The sequence below is a fragment of the Nipponia nippon genome, unplaced genomic scaffold (assembly GCF_047370975.1).
Source record: "Nipponia nippon isolate SJK-2023a ecotype South Korea unplaced genomic scaffold, ASM4737097v1 scaffold_7, whole genome shotgun sequence".
NCBI classification, from domain to species: Eukaryota; Metazoa; Chordata; class Aves; order Pelecaniformes; family Threskiornithidae; genus Nipponia; species Nipponia nippon.
In genome coordinates, this window is record NW_028262391.1 from 15,534,352 (window position 1) to 15,561,263 (window position 26,912).

The 26,912-nt window shown below is 36.6% G+C and overlaps 1 protein-coding gene across 19 annotated transcripts in view; it reads left to right on the forward strand.

Moving 5' to 3' along the window:
- DLG1 (discs large MAGUK scaffold protein 1) overlaps window positions 1-26,912 on the forward strand; it is a 167,231-nt gene that overhangs the window by 88,042 nt on the left and 52,277 nt on the right. For 11 of the 19 annotated variants that reach the window (XM_087740989.1, XM_087740972.1, XM_087740974.1 and 8 more), the window contains 7 exons: window positions 11,134-11,232; window positions 15,336-15,389; window positions 16,828-16,878; window positions 17,921-18,045; window positions 19,604-19,773; window positions 20,508-20,644; window positions 23,369-23,513. In XM_087740989.1, the coding sequence (XP_087597115.1) occupies window positions 11,134-11,232; window positions 15,336-15,389; window positions 16,828-16,878; window positions 17,921-18,045; window positions 19,604-19,773; window positions 20,508-20,644; window positions 23,369-23,513 (781 nt within the window). The remainder of the gene's footprint in view (window positions 1-11,133; window positions 11,233-15,335; window positions 15,390-16,827; window positions 16,879-17,920; window positions 18,046-19,603; window positions 19,774-20,507; window positions 20,645-23,368; window positions 23,514-26,912) is intronic. The other 8 variants (XM_087740980.1, XM_087740981.1, XM_087740991.1 and 5 more) reach the window with 1 other exon arrangement.

Here is a 26,912-nt window from a genome sequence, read left to right on the forward strand (position 1 = left end):
AAATCATGCTTTAGATAAGATGAGGTTTGCATGCATCATTATAATATTTTATAAATCATGTTTCTTATAGATTTACTCAAAAAAAAAAAAAATCCCCAACAAAAAAAACTTCTGGAGCAGAGTAGTGGGATAGTTTCAAGAGTTAACTGATGCATTTCTAGTATTGAGAGAGATCAGTTCCTACTATCAGAGCTGCATAGATGTAGATCATCTTTGCTATTTGAATGAATTATAAAGAACAAAATAATCATGCTGTCTAGGAGGACTTAATTATTCCCTGAATAATTTAGGAATGATTGGAAATTATGTGTTCCGAGGGCTTAGAAGAAGTGTCACATCTAGTGAAGCATGTAAACAGTACCCAACCTTTATTGTTGTATTTTGATTTAATAGTGTTCTCAGGAGTGAGCAGAGTCTATCACATCTCAGTTTCCTACCACAGCATACCCTTTCTACTGTGAATTTCAAAAACTAAAATATTGATAACCTAGAGCTGCCAGTATTTTTCTATAATAAAGTCTTAGAACACATTTTCTCTTTGCCTAGTCTCTTTCTGATGCTGAAACCCTGCTTGGGCTTTTTTGTGGACTCTCTAGCATTATAATCAAAGCTACTATTCTTAAGGCTGATGTTAATTTAAATGGAGCTTTCTAGGCCTTGCTTTAAGTTGCAAATTAAATGCATTAAATTCATTCTCAATAGCACTTACGAAGCTAAATGAGGAGCCTTGCAGTTCTGTTTTGAGCTTAGAGTGCTGGGTTGCTTGGTGAATACAGATGACTAACCTGCTGCACAAGGTTCAGAGCTAGGCATTTGTTTTGTATTTGAAAAACAAAAGTCACAAATTACCTTTATTAAAACCAATATTAACTTTGTCTACATTTTTTATACTATGGATTTGGAATATGACTGAAATTCAACTGCTTAAGCATCCCTGAGAGATTTGGCAGGACAAATTAGTTTGAGCTAAGTAAATCTTTCTGAATGCCAGACATAAGCAGTGGATAGTGGTGGTCTCCTTTGTATGAAACAGTCTGTGATGTTAAGTCTATAAGGGTCCATTTTTAGATTCTGACAGAGAGAGGAGAGGGTTGCTGAAACTATTGCTCTATTGAGACTATTGTTTGTATTTGCATGAGATTCTTAAGCACCTGAGAGTTTTACTCGTCAACCAACCACTGGATACTGTGTGAGAGCGCTGGTGATCGTTTTGTAGTTCCAGGTTCCCCATTTCTGCTTTGATTTATCTCACACGCAAAGCTCTGCTTTTGCTACAGAGTAGGACTTCATCCCACAAACTGCTGGACAGTCTGTCTTGTCCTATATTATTGCTTATGGTTAAAGCATTCTTTTTTTTTTTTTTTAAATTTTCTGCACTAAAAAATTGCTTACTAGGTCTCAGCAAATAAGGTTCTTTCTGTCACTGCCTTTGCTGCTTTACTTCTGCTTGGGTAATCACGGTACAAATTGTTCCTTACTGGGATGTATTTCTAGATGAAGATTGTAATAAAGAGTTGACAGAAAATAAATTGCTTATTTGTCTTTAAATCAGTTCAGGTCACTGTCACCGTCTGTGATTTTACTGATATTCTGCTGTCACTGTTTTTTCCCCTTCAAAGCTATTTATTTATGTTTTAAGTTCAGAGTTTTAAGTTCATTTGAGTTCATTGTAAAATGCTGTGGGGTTTGAGGAGGAAACTAGGTTAGAGAATCAATTTGTTGACTGAGTTTAAAAAAAAAAAAAAACCAACCAAAACAAAACCAACCAACCAGATAACCTCTACAGTTTAGTCATATCTAGCATGCTAGCTGTGCATCTTTAAAATAGAGTGCTTACATAGATATGATTTTCAAGAGCCATGGTTTACTCTGAAAAAAGTGAGATCTAAAGTAAAGTCACAGGCATTCAGACTAGTCCTTTTAATCCACAAGAGCTGGGTGGGTAAACCTCTTACTTTCTGCGATCCAGAAAAACTTTCATATCTTTGTTACAGTACTTACCTGAACTGATGTTACAGCTCCAAGATGGCTTGTCTGTCCTCAAAATCTCTTAGTAAAACCATTGCGTACTGACCTACCCCTCTTTTGTAGACATACCCTGACGGGCTTCAGGCTCAGCTTCTTCGTTTCTGTGCTTTGTGTCCAAACTCTCCTTGGAGAGACCTGGATAGCATCCAGGTGGAGATCTAGGTATTTTTATTCCTTCATCCTTGGGAGACCATGGGAATTGGTCTTTGCTCCATCATGGCAAGGACCAGGGGTAGCCCTTTCAGGGGTAGGAGGGTCAGAAACCCAAATCTGAAGCCAAAAGTTCTTCATCCTTTTATCAGTGCAGAATGATAGGCAGGCTTAATTGTAACCACCCATGGGTTAAGGCCATCATAATTAAGCTTATCATTTACCCTAGCCAGTCTCTCTCAAGGTTTTGTTTGTGGTAAATCAGTTTATTGTTGAAAAACACTATGGAGTATGCTGACTTACCCCCACCCCCATGAAGTACATATTACACAAATGCAGTCACAAATTTATAAGCATGAGTGGTTAGAAAGCTGAAAAAGTGTGTATTTTGTTTTTTAGCCGCTGTGTATGAAATAGTCAGATATGGTGTCCATATAAAAACTGGGGAGTTACTGTACTAACGCACTGAGCAAGGTGGGCAGGTGAGTTTGAGTTCGTCAGGTGGGAACTGCGTTTTTAAAGCAAAGTAATGGTCTGTTGATAAGAGAACCTTTCTCACATGAAAGAAATCACAAACCTGTAGAGGGGGAAAATTTGAGTCATACTTGTATTAATGATATTCTTTTTTTGGTGATTCTGCTTCCCATGCTCTGTATTTGGCATATTTTACCCTCTAGACTATCAGCAATGGCAGTACTTGTGCCTGGGTAGAATTGGGTCTTGTTTCTTTACAGTTCTCAAATTTCAGATATATGCAGCGTATTAGCGTGTCTGATTGTGTTATATGCTGTTTTGATATATAAACATTATTTGGGATTTCAAGTCGATACTTAAATGATTGCTTATGTTCAGGTAGTTCTACACTTTTTTAGCTCTTGTGAAACTTGGTATTTGATTTCTCTGAAACTTCGTTTTGGCAGTAGGGAAATACTTGTATGTTTTATTTCCAGATCCTCTTGATGCTACATTTTGTTTCAAGTCCTGGAGAAACACACTCAGGAAAACTATGCATGTCTTAAGTGCATTGCTTAACAGCTTAAGTCGCTGACATTGTGGTGCAAAGGACATGCCCAGGCCAGAGGATGGCCCTGCCTTAGGGAGGAATATGGCAGAGATGGTGCATCAGTCTTAATGCTAGCTGTGTGCTCGGACTTGGACGCTCTGGGCAGCGTACAGCTAACACGGATTATGGATGAGGATGGATGGCAGTTGTGCTTTATTCTTACCACCGTTAGACCCCACCAAACAGCCCATAAATCCCTGAAGGTATGTTTAGATTAGTATTGACTTCTGTGATTTTGAGGAAGATGGATGCAGAGGTCTTAAAATAGCAGGCTTCACTAGTGAAGTGTCCTGTGGCATTCTAGGATGTAGTTCAGAGAAAAGATAGAAAACTACACTGCCAGACCTTAAAGTATCTCTAGAAAGAAAATATGCCATTTATCTTCAGCTTTGCCACTGGGTATTGAATCAAAATTGTTTCTTTCTACCACTTTTAAAGTTTTGTTCGCTTTGGAAGATACTTTATTTCCTTTCAAGAAGAGGTAATGAATATGGGCTTGTTTTCATCAGTCAAGTCATATTGACAGAAGTCGCTGATTTTGCGGTATCTGCTTGAAGGCAATGGAAGGGGTGAAGTGCAAAATTATTTTTGGAGGATTCGCCCAGCTATTAGAATTGCTTTTGGAAGTAATGGAAGTTGGTTATTGAAGACCTTTGCAGTAGACATTGCTGGTGAAATATTAGTACTGTTTTCCCTTTCCACGGGTATTGTTGTTATCCAGTTCTTGAGTGGGTGTTACAGAATGCGGAAAGAAAATGATTCTTGAAGAAATAGTACTTGTAAAAGATTACTGGCACTTTAACAGATTGCTGCAAAGAAGTGTGCACTGTACATTCGATGTAGTAATTTAAAAGAATGAAATATTGATGATTCGGCTTTGTGTGAGCAACAAAGTGTTCAGGGTTTGTATGTAATATGAAAGCACAACCTGATCTTGAACCCCCTCTGGTTATGAAAAATCACTTAGTGCTTGATATTAGAGTGGAGCAGTTCATGCTAGTAATTAATACAGTCTGCAGAGAACATTTGCGGGTTCAGGCTTTCTGCAGTCAAAAGACGATCTGCCAGCCCTGTGCAGCTTTAGTTACATAACTGCTTTTTCTTGCTTTGAATTATGCATATGTCCCACTGCTTTGCCAGAGATTTTTTTTTTTTCCCTTTCTACCAGCGCAACTGCAAGGCAGGCTCTGCTGTACCTCACATGTGTGAATGTAATTGGGCAGAATGATCCCTGTGACTCTCAAATATCTGATTAATCTCTTTGAATATCATTCTTCTTGCCTTCTCTACTTTTTTTCCTTCTTTTTTTTGCTGTTGTCTGTTTTAATTTTGTTTACACCACGATTGTACTAGATAAGCCTTATTATGCTTTGCTTATATATTCCTTTTCTCTTCTTCCCATGTTTTTTTGACGAAGATGCTATATTCACTTTCCATACTTACATAACGCTAAATTTCAATGCGGCCTAAGCTTTTTCACTGGAGATTGCCCTGGCACACCATGCAGCCCTGGATGAGTTGGGTATTCTGCCTGTACCTCCTGTTCCTTGGCTGTGTTTTAGTGCTTGGACTGTTGCTCTTGGAACTACAAGTGTCTTCAAGTTTTTCTTTTCTTTTAATTATTGATATCTTATTGATATCATCTCGGGGACCAAAGGCATGAGGACTTCCAGAAAAAAACTTGTGCTATTACCAGTTATCTGCTACATCATCTTCCTTCTTTTGCCACTGAAGTCAGCATGTCTGAAAGCACGCTGGAGAGATGTGAATTCCTGTGTCTCATCTTCTGCCTTGTGTCTTCCTCTTTCTTGTTTGGAGGAGAATATAGGAAGCCAGACAACTGGGTTTCCAAGAGCATGGTATCCAGCATCTCCTCCCCTTGCCCTCACTTTCTCACTTAGCACGCTTCAAGGCTGATTTTCTTTTTAGTAGCCTCTTTTTAAAGAGGCTACTTTGTTGAAAACACGTAGACCAAGTTGATGCCTACAGGAATAAGATGTTCCTTTTGAATGTGGAGCATCACACCTTTTGGGATTTACTATGTATGCAAGAGAAAAGCCTCATCCCCAAACCCCCTTGCTTCTTCCTTTCTACATTTTAGTATTTAGTCAATGTCATGCTGGGTGGAAAATAGAGAGTACTGATATGCAAGTAAAACAAGTGGTATGAACACAGCCTGCTAAAACCTCAAGCAATCTTGATAACATCTCTGGAAAAAAATGTGGTCTAAAAAGCACCCATTTGGCACACTGTTGGCAAGGAAGACTGACGGAGACTTTGACACAAGACACAGTCTCTGTCCCCATAATCCCTGCAGGCTGGGCAATGTGCCTCAGAGTTGCTCAGTATTAATGTGTCTGTGGAAATTTCTCAAAGGAGAAGTTGTTAGTTGTGATGTGCTGGTTTTGAACTGTTTACCTGTATGCCCTTTCACAACGTGCTTATCTTCCTCTCTGCCTTTGACCTTCAGTAACAAAATCTAGAGATTCTTGGCTTGTCTAGAGCAGAACAACCCAGGTACATCTGTCCAGATGTATCAGTGGGACACAGTCCTCCAACTCCTTGATACTTCAAAGGCAAAAGACATACCTACCATACACATGCGCAAGTCTGTGAATGTTGTATGACCAACGCATTTCCAGCTTCCTGTCACTGGCCAGAAACCTTTCTGTCTCTGCATTTACAAATATTGCATTAATGATGCAGCTCTTGATTACATCCATTCTGGGGAGAAGATGAGACATGGCAGCTCTTGGTGATTAGAGGAGCATCTGTCAGTCCCTATTTATCTCTTAATATCAATGCTATAAATAACTGGAAATGTTTGTACTTAGGTCTGTATTTCCAGATTTTTATTCCATGTGTAAAAATTATGCTGACTCATATTATTTAAATATTTAGATTTGCTGTAGCGACGTGTACAGTGAGAGGGAGAATAACCATGTTTTAATGCTATGAACTGATGAAATCTCTCCGTTTTATCACAATACAGTGCAGCTGACCTAATCGAGCTTTGTTTCCTATGGGCTGCTGTCCTTCATTCTTATCATACCCAGGGCCAGATATTCAGATTCACAGCATATTCCTAGAACAGACCCATGGGGCAAGAGGCAGATGGTGTGTGATGTGGCTGGTCCAGAGCTGTGCAAATGCTGGTTGTGTGTCCACTGTCGAGAAGACTGCTTGACTGCTGACTTGAGCCTGCTTCTTCCTTCTGTGAGGCTAGGTGTCTCTATTTAGCTGTCAGTTTTCATGTAGACTCTGGGAAATTAACTTTTTGATCATTACCTCTTTTTAGAATGATTGACTGGTAAAGTTAAATATTCAACAGCATGATTAAATCAAGCTAGCTCCTTATTGTGTGCTTGAGGGGGGGGGCAGGCGTTATTTTGAAGCTTTTTTGTTTTGAAAATTGGGGTAAAAATGTAATATAGAGATCATGCATCTGTGGCATTAAAAACTGAATGAATAAAATATTTAAATGAACTTGAGTTCTTTATTATCTTCATTTTTTTCAGCTTTTGATTTAAACAATGTGCACCTTAAAATTGTGGTCTCAAAGTGCTGCTGCATTTCATGGAAATGCAACTCTTAAAATTATTAAAACAAAGTCATTCTTGTTATGGTCTGAACAAATTTGTTTTCTTTGGAATTTTAATGTTGAAATCTTGTACAATGTATCTGTCTATTTGCAATTCAATACTTTTCATCATAAGCTTCTTTAAATTCATTAGTTTTCAGCCCCCATAAAGTGTTCAGAAAAGCAGAGGAATTGGTATATTTTAAAATTTTCTAGATGTAAACCTTGGAGAAGTTTTGAGGTGGTAAAATACAACAAAGTTTAGGGATAGTAGTAGCTTAGGGAAGAAAGAAAATAACTATAACCTTACATAGCTTCTTTTTAACAAAAAATGTCGGATGACTTTTGCCATCTATTCAATAATTTGTGCATTGCATTGATTATTTATGCCCAGCAAATTGACTGTCGTGTGGTGGTTCAATGGTGCTCTTTAAATAGAGTGAGAGAGTACACAACATGCAGTACTAGCTAAAACAGCATTTAGTGTTTCTTCCTATGACCATAATCTAGAAAACAGTCATATTTTGAACTTTCTCAGGAAGCAATGTTTTGGTTTGTCTTTCCCTCTATTTTTTGCAAAAAGGACTATTTGTGTTGCTAGTTTCATGACTACTCACTGTCACGACTACAAATACTGTTGTGCTACAGATGACAGTGAAATGGGAACACTCAAGCTCACTGATTTAACAAGGAGCCCAAGAATGGAAATACGTCAAAATCTTCATATGCAGCCAAAGCAGCCTTTCCGGCATCAGCAGCGGGCGCTGAGCATTCATACATCTTTCAGTTCATCCATGTTGCCAGTGTCTTCCAAACACAGAGGAAAATTTATAAACCTACGCGACAGTGTAAAAAAGAGTCCTACAAAAAGTACAGCAAAAGTAAAAGCTGCTAGTGGTTGGGTGTCTGATGGCTCATGTTCTAATTGTTCTTTAGAAAAGGTATGTATTGCACTAGGTATTTATAGATGTGCATTTTTAGTGTAAACCGTAGAAAGTATGTCGCACTTTCTTTCTGTAGTTTCATCCCTGCTATTTCTAGAGGCTTAATGTTACTTAATTTTCTTTTGTATTTTATCACTAGAAACCAAAGTAGTAATAATTGAACTTGGGCTGGCAAAGAAATACTTTTGCTCGGTGTTTTCCCATTAAGATTGTTGTAAGGTATACAGTGTAGGGTTTTTATAGTAATTTCGTGAAAGTGAGGAAAGACTGGTTTGTTTTTGTTCTCTGAAATATGTCTTTTAGTACTTGACAAATAGCAGCATTATGGAATTTGCTGGTTTAGTTGATCTGCTACGGGATGCGTATGGTGCTTTGATAATTCCAGGTCAGTCGGTATTTTGTCACAGAAGGAGTTACTGGGTGTGTGTTGGTTAAACATAAGAAAATGGATGTGTTCTTCCTTTTCCAACATCTGGACTTAGTGTTAGGTTTGGAGGCACTCGGGTTGTTTGATCACTTAAAGGTATTGTCATCTTAGCTTTTTTTAAACATACTGCTTAAAATTAAACTATTTTTGTTTATAAATATTAGAAAGTCCATCCTTACACTTTAAAAAAGAATTACTTGATATTTATTGTACTGTTGTAACAGGATGGCATTTCATTGTAGGTGGTAGCACATTTATTTAGGCTGACAGACTCTGTTAAAGTGAGTTATTTTGTCATGCATTCCTGTATATATTAGTCTATCATACTTGTGTGCTATAGTTCATATATGTTCAAAACAAGGTTTTTAATTGACCCGTTGCTTTCTTTGTAGTTTAAATAAGTTTGTGTCTATCTAAACCAGAATTATTAAATGTTGTAGTCAGAGATGTATTTATTTAAAGTTATTTTGAGGATAAGCTTTTGTTTTTCAGAATACTTTAGTGTATCAATTTGGAGAATTCCTAAAGATCACAAATGTTTCTTGAAAATTCCTGGGAAGCAGAGTATTGAAAGCAATACCCTGAGCTATTGGAGCCTGTTCAGCTGTTCTCAGATACCTGTATCATATAATAATTTTCAGACTGATTATGTGGCATACTACATAAAATTAGCATTCTTCTATTATAACGCTGTTACAGGTCTTCTTGCTCTGATGGTTTGAAATCTTTTAATTTCTTGTGTTGTGCTTCCGTGTGGTAGCCATAGTGCCTACATCAGTTCACTGTATTCCATGAAACATTTAAGTGAAGACAGTCTTACCTTCATTTGGTTTTGCACATCCTTTGAAAGTGGTTGCCAGTGTTGTCACCTCCTCCCTCACGCACATGGTAGTGGAGGAGACTCAATAGGAACATTGCCAGGAGCTTGGAGGAGCAGGGAGTGGCTTTTAAGAGTCAGTGGATACTAAACCATCAGCACAAAGGGAAAAGACAGTGACAGTACTAATAGCTTATGAGACTGGAACCTGAATGAATTAAAGGACTTTGAACAATGTCAGTTTTAAAACAATCAGGATAAAAATTGGAACTGGTTGGGAGGGTTCTTGAAGCATTTGGGAATGAGAACCCCAGAGAGAGAAGGGAGTTAAGAACTGAGAAGAGGAAGGAAGCAGGAACATAAAGCTGCACTTTGGTGCAGATAGAGGGGTGCAGATTGTTTGGTCCGTAAGGAAATCAGCTGTGACTGTGCCAGTCATTTTTGCTAAGTCAAAGGGCAGGGGAATGTGGTCAGGATCTACGAATAGCTTCGATTTGTTTTTAAGCTTCTCTTATTGCAGGAGTCGTAACCGTAAAGCTGGAATTCTTCTGACCTGCTAACAGTTAGCTTGTCAGCCTTTATGTTGTGTTGTATTTTCATATGTAATATGTGTATATCTGAAATTTTGGTTAACAGGATTTTTTACTGTGTGCATACGTGGGAAGCTGCTTACTTTGGAACAAGGCAGACTTGAAGGGGTGGCTTATTTTTTGTGTCTGTATGGCTGAGTGATTGCTCAAGCTATTTAGTTTGATCTGTCCTCTAAAGGTTGCATCGTTCTTCCATAGCTGGAGGTCTGTTGCACTGAGCACCTCCTTCATCCTTTGCAAAATGTATATTATCATTGTTCTAGACCAATTTAGATTCTGCCCCACCCCCCTTTTTTAACACTTGAAAGATCGTGCTGCTGTCCACAGATGTAGGGATGTTTAAATGACAATAGTAATAATCTTTCAGGATACCAAATATATCTTGTTCTTACATCTTCCAATAACTGCAACGTTTTTCACCAGCTGTTCATTTTGTGTAGATTGACTTTGAGCTGAAAAAAAACCTGTAGAAATACCATATGTACATTTAATAAGAGTTGCTGCTCTTCGACTGTTTCAGGTTTCTTTAATTGCTTTTACCATTTAATTTGGTGTATGCTATTGGTGTATGTTGCTTTGTGTTTTAAAATATTTCAAACTTAAAAAATATATTTTATGCTTTTATGTTCTGGGTTTTTTGTTCATTTTCAGGATTTTGTATTATCTTTTGTCATTATGCTTCATTATATTTAAAGATCACAAGAATGTCTTGGAACGAATAAGTTGCAAGAGCTTTGATCTGCTGTTCAGCTTGTAATTTTGGTGATAGTTGCCAGTAGTTTATGTTGCTGACAACTTGTTGACAACCAGTATGTTAACATCTCAAAATGATTTGAGTCAATGTTTTGCTCAAAATGCTATTTGTAATCTTGTTCCCTTGCAGCTTAAGTGTCAGTAGCTTTCCTGGTTAATATTTTCATGAAAATCCCCCAGATCAAAATTCTACTAGTCTGAAGGTGTATGGTAAACCTGTATGAAGACCTTTGAGAGGTAGATGGAATCTGTTTCAGGGTCTTCCACCCATTTGACTAAAACTTTTTATTTGCTTTTTGCCTGGTTTAGAAACCTTAATGTAATTCTGATTTTTCCCCTTATCAAAAAGGAATATTTACTTTGTCCAGTGCTATCAACTTTAGCCACTGTTTCCCTGCTTTTGCATACTGTTGTATAATGGTGAAGGGCTTCTGTTGTGAAACCAGCCCACAAAAAGCCTGAGTCTGTCCATTGACATAAACAGGTTTTCTGTTGGATCCCAAAGTCTTACTACTCTGTACTGCAAGGTGAGTAACTTGGTATGAATAAGCAATGTGGATATGTCTTACTACTTTGGGTTCTCTGACGTTAGGGCGTTGCTGGGGATGCACTGCCATATACAGCATGGTTAAAGGTGGTTGGTTGTCTTCAGTTGTGGTTATAGTCTCCAAATCCATATGCTATTTAAGAATCTTTTTTAAGCTGTTACATTTGAATCTTGTTCGTTTGAAAATGTTTTTCTAGTTTTCGTTATTTTTGACATTTTGTTGGTAATTTTTAGCCCACAGAAGCTGTTCCTTCCTCTTCTCCCATTGTCCCTGTGATCCCTGTCCCACCAGTCCCTGCTGAGACCACTGTCATCCCATCCACCGTACCACAGGTTTTTATTATTTTTTGTTGTTGTTAAATTTGTTCAACTTTTATTTATTCAATTTATTTCATTGCTTTGTTTAAATTCACATTTTGGTATTCGTACACACAGGTTTGAGATGAACTGTGAAATAGCTGAATTAATAACACACTGAAGTTTGTTTGTTTTGTAGCAGCTTTTAGTCCATTTAAAATATCTATATTTTCATATGAAAGTATATTAGTTAAGTTGTGAAATAGCTAAAGAAAAAAAAACCCAAAAGAATGGAAAGAAGCAATAGGATATTTTGTGTTCTCACATAATAATTTGAGCCATTTCACCCTTACTAAAGTGTTATTGCTTTTTTCTTTATTAATAGAAAATTGTCTCATCTCATATACAAATACTTAACATATGTCTTTCATTGATTGCACTTGCATAACATTTCTTCTGTTCTCCAGCCATTTGTTGGTATTAGTGTGCTTGGAGGCATTTAGAATACAAAAAGGTTTGGGGTTTTTTTTACGCCTGTATTCCTAATGTATTTGACTCATAGAATGTGCTTCCCTTCTGGACCTTCATCCTTTAGGTCAATTAATGTCAACACACACAAAAAAAAACCCCTGTCAAGACAAGTGAAAGCAGTAAACATGAGTTAACATTACTATGTTGCATATAACTTGGAATATGTGACCACAGCATGGCAAGCTATGGAATAATGTAGGATAGCCGTTATATTTTTCAGTGTTGAATGGCATTCTGCTTTTATTTTCTGTCACTTTACTGTAACTTTCAGCACAAAAATCTGAAACTATGAGTGCACACCTTCTGAAAAGTTGGATCACTTTTTAGAATTGTCTGGTGACTGATATTTATTAACTTTAAAAGGGAATTAAGCTATCCAGAGTATTACTGGGATATTTTTGTAGTATACACGTCAGTATTTTTTTTTTCTTAAGGTCTACTTTCAAGCTATGCAACTAAACTTGCAACAGGTGGTAATCTTTTTTTATCTCTGCTACATTGTTAAATTTTACATAATAATTATCAAAAGTTTTTACAGTTGGCTGTTTTATAGTGCAGCTTCTAGTGGATGTATGTTTACACGAATCTGCCACCTCTACTTTACCCAACAGGCAGACTACAGATTTGGTTAGTTTAAGAACTATTTCCCTCTTATAGAGGGATTCTGCCCGCGTCAGGGTTTGAGACACACAGCTAGTGCGACCAGCAGATTTCTGCTGTCAGCCTTGGTGGATAAAGATTTTTCCAGTAGCATTTACTTTCAGAGAATTGCCAGTAGGCTAAACTTAGTTTAAAGTAAAATAATTAGTGCTATATGTATTTATATTTTCTTTGATGGCGATTGCTGTGACAGTGTTAATGTCCATTGATGATACTGGATTACAAGCAGAACAGTAAGAATTGAGTGGTCTGTGCCTCTCTCTTCTGAGTGCATAGAAATGTCTGCAGGAGTTAGCTATATAATTCTGCGTCGTAGCTGATTCTAAGCAATTAGAAAATACCACAGAAAGTTATAATCAACTTCGGATTTGGCAGATGCATTTTTGTGCAATAGATACATCTCTCTATTTTGTTAGTCACTTTAGCCCTTAGGCAAGCCCTTAGTCTGCTTGTAAACAAACTTGTCAAATGGCTTTTAAATATTGGAACAAGCCCCGGCACAGAAGCTTCACAGTGTTAGGTAATTTGGAGAAGTCTTGCGTAACAGACTGAAATACCAGGTCTTCCTTCCAAAAACATTTGATGTGTTGAGTTAGATGTTGTCCTGTGTCTCTCTAGTGTCCAGGTGTGCCTTTGGAATGCCTAGCACAAAGCTTTTCTCCTTCCTGCTTGGAAACGATGGTAAACTATTGCTTCTTGATGGAGAATTCGGATAAATGCAGAAGGAGTGGTAGGAACAATCACTTAACTTACTGAAGGTGTTTTGCATCTGTTGGCTTGTTTGTGTCTCAAACGTACTGTTCACTTAGAAACCTCACCTACAAACCTCACCTACTAATAGCAATTCGCTTTTAGCTAGTCTTCCTCTTCTATTTTTTTTTTTAAGACATTAAAAGAAGAACACTTGTCAGCCTCAAGAAAAAGATTCATGGGAAACCAGCTTTCACCAACACTGCTTTTGTTGAATATACTTGGATATTACAGAATCCTAATATTAAATAAAAATAATTCTAAAATTCAGTGAAATGTAAAGAACATGACTGAACTTTCAAAATTGATCCTTGTTTTGTTTTCTATTTCTAAACTAAAAATCTTTTCATAGATGATACACAAATATAAAATAAATGTAGGTATGCTGTTCTCTTGTACATCCAGAGGAGATTAGACTCCTACTGCCTCATATTCGGTCAAGTTCTTTTTAATACAATGTATTGCTTTGTTTTTCTTAAAATCATGTTAATTGTAAAGCTCTTACCGGCATGGTGATGTGTAATTTAATTGACTGGTATTTTTAGCACACGATCCTATTTTTAATTTAATCTTATTTTAATAGAACTTGCACTTAAATAAGAAGCAGAAATTGGAATGTAACTTAATGACAGAAAATGGTTGTGAAGGATAGCGTTGTTTTGACAGAGATTTATATCATGATACTAGTAACTAGTACTTGATTTCTATACTGCATAAAGTGTGCCCATGCTTCTACTGAAAGGTGTTTGATGGCATCTTGACGGAGTAATAAGTGTCATCCTTTTTGTTTCCTTTTTTTAGTAGTCTACTCTGTTAACTTTTGTATATACCACATGATTTTAGTACTTATTAAATGATACAGGTCTAATTTCTGACACAGCAACCTGATAGCAGATTGACGACTCCTGTCTAGTGATGGTAGATAATTCATCTCAGTCTTTTGTAAGGAACTTCTGAGTCATCGCTTACTTCCTAGCTTTTGGGGGCTTTTAAAAATCATGAATTCTTCAGAAGTATGTTGTTGTCATGGTAACGAAACTAAAATGCAGAATATGAATAGGTTAATACAATTGTCATGTTTTTGTAGATCTTGTTTATCTTTGAATGAGTTTAATACTAGCTTCTATTGCAGCCTGTTAAACTGTCCCTAAATTTATTTCCACACTTACATGCACACATAAGAGATCTAAAAGAAAAAAAAAAAAAAAATTTAAAGAATGTCTTAATTTTAAAGATAATGAATTTTTATACACATTAAAAAATCTCAGCCTCATTAAAGCATTAAGGAGATTAACTTTGTTTTGTGCCACTGAGTTTGTAGGTCCTGTTGAACTTAATACATCAACAGTATTTGGAGCCTGGAATCTATCTGCACACTTTTTTGTTTTGTTCTTAGAGCAGGCTAGGTGCTACCTATTGTATAGGCAGGTAATTGATGCAAAACCAGGAAATCTATTTATTTGGAAGTATTTCAGATAAATGCCACCAGTCTGTATGGATTTTCTTTCAGTTGAAACTACATTTTTCACAGAAAAATTCTCAGTAATATCAGAGAGTAAAAGCTTATTCTACCAGTTGCTGGCTAGCAAGAACGCTATACTATTTCATATTCCTATAGCAATAATCTCGGACTGCTTATGGCTTGTGAATCCATAACAGTTCTGTGATGGAACCACATGCTGCTGTGCGGTAGATGAACGTCTGCTCTGGATTTGCTTTCAGTTTTGTAGATCCTTTCTTCTAAAAGTTCGCATTTCTGTAAGTCTCCATTTTGCAGGTTGAAGGGGGAGGGGGGGGAAGTGTTCATGGTAGGAAGAAAGAGGAATCAAATCCACCAAAATCTAGTTTTAAGATGCTGGCTCGTAAAGGAACTTCTGAATGTCGTATCACAAGTACTAGGGTAACTGACACAATGTCAAACGATAGCATGACTCAGCTTTTCTTTTGAGAAACAAGATAAGAAATGACAGAACTTGTATATAAAATATGAGCTCAGAGTTTTGGAAGAGTGGTTTCGTGGAAAGAAAGCACTTCGTTCAGGATAGAAACAAGTGTTTCAGAAGGTGAATTTTTGAGATTCTCAAGCTGAGGCTAGCTTTTAACAGAACTTTGAGACTCAAACACAAATTAATTGTTGTATAATTATCATTAGTATTGCTTTCTTTTATGCTGTATAACTTTTTGTTTTTTTGTTAAAGGCAAATCCCCCTCCGGTGCTGGTGAATACAGATTCTTTGGAGACTCCAACATACGTAAGCCTACACTTGCTTTCAGTTGTAACTGTTGATAATGTTTTATGTATATAGTTGTTTAGGTCTGTTTCTACTGTTTAATAAAACTGATTTATCTCTCTGGTGCTTGATTTTGTCAGCTATCCTGATGGTTATTTGAAGTCCTTAAACAGCTGTTTCATGAAAAAAAAAAAAGTTGTAGATTGCAGGTGGAAGGTTCTGTGTGAGTACCAGTGTGTGACAGTGCCGAACACCCTTGTTTGAGGTTCCAGAGGTTCAGTGTTCAGAGAACATCTGTTTCTGCAACTGTGCAGGCAGATGCTTTAATATTTAATGTGCCATTTCCCTTGCACTTCTCATAAAAACACTTCTTAATGCAGTGGCTATACTTAAGATTTTAGTGCTCTAAATGTTCATAAAAATGGGTTGGTTCTGTTTGAAACATTAAGGTAATAAGTGTAGTTATGTGGAGGCTAAAATTTGTGTTCAGCAGCGTGTGTTCTGTGATAAGAATACCACTGGCAGACAGAGACTTCAGAGGTTTTGGAATGTATATAAATTTGGCACAGGTTTCACGTCTGAATTTTCCTCCTGCACTTTTCCTTTTATTGTTAGATAAAATCAATTCAAAGGTAAATTTAAAAAAAAAAAGGGGGAGGGGGGAAACTATACAACTGAGCTAAACCAAAAGTTGGAGGTTCTTGTTTGCTCCTGTTTATCTAAAGGATATTTTAAAATTGGATTACAGAGTTTTGTACATGGAAATAAACAAGAGACTGCTTAAATATTTTAGGATTGCCTTTGTTTTGCCTAATGGTAATGAATAGGGAAATGATGGTGGTGTTTATTTAAAAAAAAGGCGGGGGGGGAAGGCCACATACTGATCTCGGTCATCATGAACCATTTCCCAGGTACTGTAATGCTAGATGACTGGTTCAGTTAGCACATGTTGTCATTCTTGTAGATAATAGCTCAAGGACTAAGCTAACATAAAAACTTCTTGATAACAGGGGCTTCTTTGGTGTTGGGGTAGTAATAGATAGGGTTTCATGTACTCAGAAGGTCAAGACCTCTTCCCTTTTTAATGGAGAAATATCATGTGTTCAAACTACAGTTATCTTTTTCACTGAACAAGCTACTAAGGACAGTTTCAACCTGCTATATGGCCTGAGGAATAACTGAGGATCTTGAGCATTTTTTTTCTGGCAGTCAGAAGCAGAGGGCCTCTGCTCTACAGTATTTGTGTAGAACAGTCTGCTGTCTAAAATCGTAACTTTTAAACTCATACAAAAAGAGTGTCTGATTCATATGCAGAGCAATGTGAAAATCACATGTCCCCTCTGAGCTCAGTGGTCAGTGTGAATCAGTTGAGATTTGATGGGAGTGAACCACCAGCTGAGCAAACTGTAGTGTGTAAAGTATAAAGTTCTCTGGAAGTCTCACTTTTCTTTCTTTATAGGTCAATGGCACGGATGCAGATTATGAGTATGAAGAAATTACTCTTGAAAGGGTAACATGCTAAATGTCTTTCTGTACTCTATTTTAAATGGGATTTATGGTACTCTTAATATGGAAAAAATTAACCTCTTGATACTGTTAAATGGCAATCTAAAACAATCCTTATTGTTTTTTTTTTTTTTTTTAGGTAGATTATTTATCCTAAAGAAAAAAAATACATACAGTTACTAGAGCAGGAATAGAAGTTTTTTATTAATAACCTTGACCATTAATAGTAATATGGGGGAAGGATCTCCCGGACACATACTGCATTTAATGTTATTATTTAGGCTTGTAGAGAGTAATAACACAAACTATTATTTCATTTCCTATATTGCCATTTATGATAGGCTTTTATTTATACCATTAAGATTTATATTGAGATTCAGGCTTCCAGTTGAGATTACAAGTTACACCTTGTCATATGCATTGCTTCGTTATGTTTGCGATGTAGAGATCTGTCTCTGTTCTCTTTTCTTGAGCTGCACTGTTAACAAAAAGAGAGAAAGAAATGATTGTATTTGATACCCGTGCAGTTCGGGTGGTTACTGAGAGGGTGAAGAGGTCTTGCAGTTGATAGTAAGGGCAGGCAACATCTGAAGAGAGAATGTGGATCTGAGTCTCTGCATCAGTGAGGATATATTGCGTATGTGACACAAATACCTTGGGAGAGAAATATTCTGGGAGAAATAATTTGTCACTAATAATTTAACGAGGAGGAAATATTTGTATGAATAATCTCAAAGATCTAGCTCACTAGAGAGGGAAGTTTTTATCCAGTTTACCAAGTTCACTTCAATGAGAAAGCTGTGGGGTTGGAACTGTTATCTCTTACAGTGACACAATGACTTCCGTTGTCCTTACTTCTATGAAAATAAATATAATTACATCTTACATATGGTTATATGTATTATAAAAGACACTTTAAGCAGTATACTATTTTTTTATCAGTGAAAATTATATAGATTTGGGTTTATATTGAATCAAATAGATACATGCAAATATCTTTTCCCCAAAAAAGAAATGTGTTAATTTTTTTTCCCCTCTACCTTTAGGGAAATTCAGGACTTGGCTTTAGCATCGCAGGTGGTACAGACAACCCACATATTGGGGATGATTCAAGTATTTTCATTACAAAAATTATAGCCGGGGGTGCAGCTGCACAGGATGGAAGATTACGGTATGATGACTTTCTGTGTTGGGTTGCTAAATGTTTCTTATTATATTTTCAAACAGTGGATAGAACACTTTCTGTTACGTTTAGTAGTTTTATCATGCTACATTACGTTTTCAATAAGTTTTTCTTACAGAAGTATTCTGTAAATAATGAAAAATGTTTGAGTGGACCAATTCCGCCGCGCCCCCCCCCAATAAAATCTGTAGTTAAGTGAAATTAAGATAACTTGATCTTGTCTATTCGGTGGTATAAGTTGATTATGCCATATGTTCTATAGTCCTTAATTCAATACACAAAGGAAAAGCTTAGACAGGGAGGATACGTGAGTCTTGGTTATCCATGTGCAGATTTTCTGATCTGTAAGATAGTTGAGCTTAATAAAAACCCTTTCTTATGCTTGGTATAATTCTGTGTCTTAATTTTTCAAAGATACTACACATCTTCAAAAGCCATATTTTTTTGTTTAAATTAAGAGTACTTCTTCTCCAGTATACCCCATTTTCTTATTTAATTTTGGATTGATACTACTGCTTAACTCCTAGTGAGGAAATGTTGGCATATTATTAGATGGTAGCAAGTGATATTTGCAACTTCCTTTGAAGAGTACTGTTAGAAGGTAATAACAAATTGCATTAATGAATTATTTTTCTAATCACGGCGCTAAGCCTGGCAATATTTAAGAAGCATTTGGACAATGTCCTCAGACATATGGTGTGAATTTTGGGGTTGTCCTATGCGGGGACAGGAGTTTGACTTGATGGTCCTTGTGGGTCCCTTCCAACTCAGGACATTCTATGATTCTATGAGGGAGCTAAAAGATATGAGTCTTTAAGTATACTCCTGTATCACTTTGTAGGGGAAAAAAAAAAAAAAAAAAAAAGACATCCGATTGTAGGACCAGCTTTTTTTCTCTTGTGCTGTCAAGAACCTGCCCTATCATTTTTGGTGCAAATGCCTGATGCCTTATGGTTTTAGTGCTAATAAGCTTATTTCAAGGTTTCATTTTAGCTTGTTGGCCGTTGTCAGAGGTGCATCTGGCAGAACATGGTGACAGGTGGGTCAGGCATTGTACTTAGTGTAATGAGAGCTCAGTGTTACTACAGCAACATGTTAAATGGAGTGGAAGGCAAGCACTTAAACAGCTTGTGAAAAGCAGGAATGGAGGTTGACTTGTTCATATCGTGGCTTAAAACCAGTGTGTTCTCATTGTGTACCTCCTAGTTGCTGAATTTTTAAATTCTTTCTTATAGTCCTAAACAAAAGGTAGTTTGTATGAAGCTCTGCTCAAAATACTGTTTAAATGAAACGCATATAAGATGGTGTCCTCTTTGGCTGTGAACAAAATATTCCCTTTAAATGTTTTCTAGTGATCCTTGTTTTACTTTTAAGCACTAATAATTAATTTTAGAGCATTGTGTTGAATCAATATAATTTTGAAGCAAAATCTATGTATCTTGACGCGTTAACATATATGTTAGCGTATTGTAGATAAAATATTAGGCTCCTAATGTGTCTGCTCTGCTATAACACAACAACTGAACATGAATTTTGCTGTCTCTAGGGTTAACGATTGTATTCTACGAGTAAATGAGGTGGATGTTCGTGATGTGACACACAGCAAAGCAGTTGAAGCATTGAAAGAAGCGGGATCAATTGTACGATTGTATGTCAAAAGAAGAAAACCAGTCACAGAAAAAATAGTGGAAATCAAACTTGTAAAAGGCCCTAAAGGTACGTAGAAGTATAAAACTTCTGTTTCACAAGAAGGATAGAGTTGATGATAAGATTTCTGCATATTTTTTTTTTATATAAAACAGTACCTTGTATATGAAGTTCTAGGAAATGCAGAATAATGAAAAATAAGATAATGGCATTGCAAATGATGCTGAATTTTCATCCCTCTGTCTTGAAACTGTTCTTGTAGAATGCATCTTTTTCTTTCAAATGATAAAAATGTGTTTCTGATGGTATTTAGTAATTACAAATGGGAGTAAAATATTTCATTGAATTACCCAGAAGGATCTTTGAGAGATTAAAAAACATTTAAAGAAAGTATTATTTTGTTTCTATATGGGGAAGTGTTGGACAGTGGTTCTTTAAATAGCAGCAGTGATGCTATAGCTGTGCTGTGTGCATCTTTCATAAGGCGTGAAGTAAATGATGTACCTTTTGATTTTTGGAACTTCTCTGCATGTTATGTCTTTTCCAGAACTTTCTGGAAAATGATGGAGTTCACTTGGAAAGGCATCCAGTATTGCTTCAACCAGGGCCTAATATTTATATATATTATACACAAATATATAATATTTGTATTTTTATATATATATGTATATATAAATATATATATGTATGTATGTCTGTGTGTGTGTGTATATATATGTGCATATATGATACAGATAGCATTATTATTTATATAATAATTTGAATCTAATGAATTCTTGAGTAATGACTTTATCTTCAAGCAGGTCTTGGTTTCAGTATTGCTGGTGGTGTAGGAAATCAGCATATACCTGGAGACAACAGCATCTATGTAACCAAAATCATTGAAGGTGGAGCAGCACATAAAGATGGCAAACTTCAGATTGGAGACAAACTTTTAGCTGTAAGTAAGAGCTGCATTTTTTTTGATGCCCATTCACTTTTAGTCCCAGTAAGGGCATGATTCACTTTGTGGTTAAGCTTCCTGCTGGCGGAGTGTTATTTCTTAGAAATCAGTAAAAAAATTTGATATCGCCAGGAAATCAATGATAAAAATTAAATCTGCAGTGTTCAGCACCATCTCATCAGGAAATCTGAAATCTGTTCCTCAGCACAGTGTTTCACGCAAAGCCTCTATTATAATCAGCCTGTTTATTTCTGATGCCTGCTATTACTGTTCTGGGATCTGAGCGATGGGAATGTAAACCAGCATACAATGGGATTGTTTCTCCTCAAAAAAAAAAAAGAATGGAAAGGAACTCCGAGTACTGGTGGCTGGCTAGCCTCTAGTGAAACTGCTGCTTACATTGGATTTCAGTGTTTTTAATGCTTTTGAATGGCTTTTTTTTTTAAAAAAAAACTTAAAATACTTCAAAGTGGAATTTTCTATGCACAAAGTAAAAATAACCTTTAACTTTCTTAAATTCCATATGGAAATCTAGTCCATCTAGAAAAACAAGAGCCAGAGCCAGGAATTTCTGAATGAATTTCTGAATTGTAAACTCAGCTTTTGTAAGGTGTAGTTGCTCCACCCTCCTACCTCTACCAGGCAGTACTTGCTTCTGTAAGAACACTGACTACATCTGTACTCGGAGTACCTGACAGCAGAATGTGCTCTATTGCTCTTCAAACAGTAAGAAACTGACTCTAAATGTTTAGTGCAGAGTTTCCCATCTGTAAAAAGACTTTTTGGATAAGTTTGCCACTTACAAATGAAGAGCTGGGAAAACTGAAGCTACTCAAAGATAAAGAATCCTGGCATTATCCCTTTATCTAAAGAATCATGCTTTTTTTGAAGTATTGGGAATGAGATCTTGGTGTTACAATGGATAATTCTGTGAAATCAGCTCAAGACATGAGCAAATCCTCACATGAGAATTTGGAGGAAAAAAGAGAGAATATATTACGGTTACTATGAGCTGCACAATAAATATACACATTTATATGCCATGCACATTCACAAACGCAAAGATCCAGCTACTTGATGACTGCTATTAATATTTGATGTTTTTAAGTTTTAAAATCTGCATCATAGGAAGTGTTTTGGTTATAGGACTTCCCCACAATGTAAGGGCACTGGAGAGCTTCCTTTTAATGGCGAACTGCTTTCCAGAGTTATAATTTGTTACCTATACAGGAAAACTTCATGCTAACTTGCTTATATCATAAAATATATGGAAACTTTTAAGGAATTTTTGTTAGAAATGTCAAACTTCTGAGACAGATTACTTTCTCCAGTATTACTTTATCCATTAAAAAAATTTGCTTGACAAAATTAAATAAAGTAGCTTTGGATTAATATCAGATACTGTTTTGGGGGTACAAGGAGCATATGCAGTATGATATTGGATATAGTAAATATAATGTCCTGATTTATTGTAGCTGCAATCATTCCCTCAGTTAATTAAGTTAGGAAAGAAGCAAGTAAAATGTCACCTATAATATCTTCTGATTAGCTGAATTTCACTTGGTCAAAGCTTTAGTCACTAACGTAGAGATAAGCTCCCGTATTTTGCAGAATGTAACTTTCTGTCCGTGTGTTTAGGTTGTACTGCAGTTACCAATGCACTGCAAAATGACTTTTCAGTCATCAGGAGTGGTAGGAGTTTAAATCTGTGGGGTTTTTGGTTTTTGTCGTTTTTGTTTGGTTGGTTTTGGGTTTGTTTTTTTTTTTTTTAAGCAATAAGAGGCATTTAGAAAACTTTTAGGGAACACTTAGAAAATAGAGATGGAAGGAATATATTTAAGCAGTAGAGTTTTTCCCCCCACAAATAACAGAATTGACAAGGCCCAATTGTTTATATAAACATATATATGTATATATGTTTATATGTTTTAACAATATATAAAGTTAAGTAATCGGAGAAAGTGTCTTTGGTCCCTCAAGTTCAGTGCAGTACAAGCCTTATTTTCCATGTTGCCTGGAATTATCTGCAGAAGTTACTTCCCTCTTCAAAACATGGAAGAGAGGGTCAGGAACTCAATTTACTAAGGCTTTATATGAGATACTAATTGTTAAACATGTTTTAATTTTTTCTAACTGAAGTGCTATTGTTTCACCTTAATAGCAATAGTTTAAAAAAAAAAAAAACAAACAACTTGTTTCCTGTAAAGTTAAACTAGTTCTTGTTACTTGGCATGTAAGTCAGTCACTTTAGGATCTTCTCCAGTTTTGATCCCTACTTTTGACCTCTTGTGAGAATAGTTGTCCCATTAGAATGTCTAGAACTTAACTATGACATGACAAGATCACGTAGGATTTATTTTTACTAGAAGAAACTTCTTCTTATTCAATGTTTGCAATAATATACTGAGTCAGTGCTGTGATTGCATGCTTATGGCATTTTGAGTGTCATATTTGCCCCGTTAGTTTTCCAAAGTCATGTGTGCCTTTACAGTGTTACAGTCAATACAGTTTATGATAATGTTTTGAGGAAAGACTTGTCTTTCTTATATTTCACAGCACTACAAAGCATCTTCTGTATAACTTTTATATAACCCATTATGTCTGCGGCACATGAATCCTAATAAAAACTCTCAATGCCAGAGTGCTCCAACAGCTTTCAGTGAGTGTCTTACGAAAACATACATTTTTGCGTTGAGAATTCTTTTACTTTTTTATCTTTAGGTGAACAGTGTTTGCTTAGAAGAAGTTACTCATGAAGAAGCAGTGACTGCCTTAAAAAACACATCTGACTTTGTTTATCTGAAAGTTGCAAAACCCACCAGCATGTTCATGAATGACAGTTATGCCCCTCCTGACATCACAAACTGTAAGTTCAGCTTATCTTTGTGACTTAATTATTGTTCCCTTTAAGGCTTTAACGTACCCCATTTTTTTAGTATTTTAACAGCTTCAAGCTTTTTAAAATTATACAGTGTGAAAATCTGATACAAGAAAGTTGATTAATCAGGAAAATTATATGCTAAACAGAATAACATCCTATAGCTTGTATACTGAAAATACAGCAACAATGGGGCTCTTAATGTGTTTCTGTGACTGATGCGGCCTTGTCAGAGTGACTTAATGTTTGTGACCACTTGCTGATGAGTACAAGGAGGACACCTGCCTCATTCTCCTGGAGGCTGTGAAGAGTAACAAACAATGCACTGTGTAGATGTTCAGTGTCCTGTGAACTGAGCAAAAGACAATACTGTTTCAGGTAGAGGTTAGTGATGTTCTGGCTTACTTTTTTCTGTTTTCCTGCTTTTTCATGAGCTGCCTGTATTTGAAGAAACTAGACTGGGGGGAGGGGGAGGTCTTTACCTCTGATGCCTACCTGCAAATGTATTGTGAAATTCCATGTTGACTTACTGGAAATCTTACTTCACTTTTGACATAATTGTTGATAATTCAAGTTGAAAACCAGTGAATGCTATATTGAAAATAGTTAGAATTTCTTGTTTACATAAGGGTACTGCTTACAGAAGTCTTTTTGAAGTCAAATGTCCAAATCCAGAAAGTTCAGGGTTGAACCACAATAATAAGAAAAATTTGAGTTTAATGTCCTGTTTCTTCAAGGGGGATATTACCATTTAGTGTTTGGAGAAAGGGATGAGAATGATATAACTGTATCTTTCCAAGACTGAATAGGTGGACTTTTCTGGATGACCAGTTTTACTCATCTTGTCACATAAAATGGTTCTGAGGGAGAGTTATTTTAGGGTTTTGGGTTTGTGGGGTTTGTTTGTTTGTTTGTTTCTTCCTGCTGTTGGGTACAAGTAATTGATATGTAGCACTGATCTGTTTTGATCTGTTTGGATACTACTTCATATGAAAAAAGGAGCACTTTTGGACTAAAGAGCCACTGATGTAATCTAAAACAGTATATAAAGAACAGCAACAAACATGCAGCACAACAAAGGACTGAAGTACCGTATGAGCCCATCATTTATTGGTAATAGCTACAGTATCTTTAAATCTATTTGTAAGCTTATTGAGTTACAATTTGGAGCTAATTAGGTGTTATGTCTTCACTGTCTTATTAGAAGGATGTTCTTGAAGGTTACATTCTTTGACATAAAACTAATTTTCAGTCTTCATGTATTCATCCCCAGTTTTATAGTCATATATATGGTTAGAGAGCAGCCATTTTCCCTTATGGTATCTAGTTTGTCCAACAGCTTTCCCACTGTTTCCTTGGAAGAGGCAGACTTCTTATTCTCTCTCCATTGTAACTGACCTCTTCATATGTTTCACCTTGAATTCAGATTTTCTGGAACAGAGGCAACCTGAGTTGTACGTAGTGTTCCCGGTAGTGTTGCAGTAATGCAGTTACACTGCTGTGGATGGTGATGTGACAAACATAGAAGTATCTTATCTATTACTACTGTATCTTTACTCAATCATTGGGATATTTACTTTATGAATCTTTTGTGGGGGCAAAGGCAAAGCTTCAAGAAAGTTTGGGGAGAGGAAGGTAGAGGAGCTGGTTTCTGATAATTTGCCCAATCCTAATAACTCAATGATACCCTGATATCGGCAAAAGTCATAATTATTAACTGTTCCTCAGTGCCTCTGATTATTAAACAATAAATTGGTATAAGGCTTAAATGGAAAAGAACAAAGCACTATAGCAATCTAGAGGCCTGACTGTCTCTTTTTGGAGGAAAACTGAACTGAAACTGTTCAGTTTGTGTGAGTGGAGGGAGGAACCTGTAGTAGGATTTGACAAACCTACTCCTTTACTAGGTAACCATAGAGGAGTGGTTGGATATAAATGTAGATTCTCATTTTAAATTTTTATGTGCTTTGGTAGTGTTCATTAAATGATACTTTGACCTTAAAAAGACTGTCTGTAGACTCAAAAAGTTAAGAACACAGACACCAAACTCAGCGCAGCTGATTCTCAGTACTGTAGTTCAGTAGTTTGGTTTTAGGTAGGTGAGATCAGACTGCTGAGCGTCTTATTCAAAGCAGCAGTCATATTTCCTCTTTGATTACAAATTGGTGTTCTCCTTTGGGTGATTATTTTGTTTTTATATTCACATTATCTGTATCAATATAAACTTTTAAAGGAATATTTGCTCTAGCAGTATGCATAAGGGCATGCTGTTGGCCCTCTTTTCATGCAGCAAATTAGTTTCTCTCAAATGGTGGATGAGCTGGAGACTCAGTTCCTTGAAGTTAATTGCATCATAACATAGACCCATAAAAGAGATGGTGGTATCTTCAGGAATACCTTCTTACCATGTCTGTTGGCTCTTCAGGAAAGTTCTGTCAAGGGTAGTCCCACACGATTGCCATGGAGATGTGCGCTGCCATCTTGCCTCGAGTCCTTAATTTCCCAGTATATATGACTTAGTGTCACATCCATTTTCTGGAGGTAAATGACCTGGCCACAAATGTAGGTCCTGTTTCATCCCATTACTGTCCTCCCTCCCAAGTTTCTCTCCCATTTGGCTGCTCTCCCTGTAAGCGGGACTTGAGAGAGGCAGTGGCATTCTGGGCAGGCCAGTAACCTGTCCTTTGCGTGAAGTGGCATTTCTGTCCACTGAGAAGTGAAAAGCCAACCTCCTGGGCTGTCATGCCCCTCCAGCTCCAGCAGCTGCTTCTGGGAACCTTTCTCCTCCTGATGAAGCATTTTGAAAAAAAATCACAAAAGATTTCTTGGATTCCAGGTGTCTGTCTTCTGTCCTTCGGTGACCTTTGACAAGGTTTGTGGGCTAAAGCACTGTCTGTACTTTTGAGTAGATTTTCTGGGTTTCATTTAGCTGCAGTTCTAGTGTTCAGTTCTCTGTCTGAAGTTAGTCTGGTTTTTTACACTGTTTCTGGTAGACTTTTGTCAACAGTTAACCAAAGAACATTCTTCTGCAAAGTGCTGGATCCTTTGATGAAACTTCAGTCTGTTCTTTTTCCTTACAACAGGAAAGCCAAGGCTTCATACGCTTGTCTGTCTCTGTTGATCAAAGTGCAGCTGTGGCTGTTACTGCAGCTGGCATGGAGACTCTGGATCTGCTGCCTGAATTCTGCACGCAAAGGTGCACCCAAAGGTCTTACCTGAGGTGTTTAATGACTTAATTCAAGGAAATCAGTTTAGCCTTCTCCTAAATCTTTCACTTATCAGAAACAACTGCATATGGCTAAGATGCAAGATGCTATTTTTCTAACACAGGGCGGAACAAAAGCTTTTTCAGGGCTCCTCAGTATTTTCACATTTCCAATGGAAATT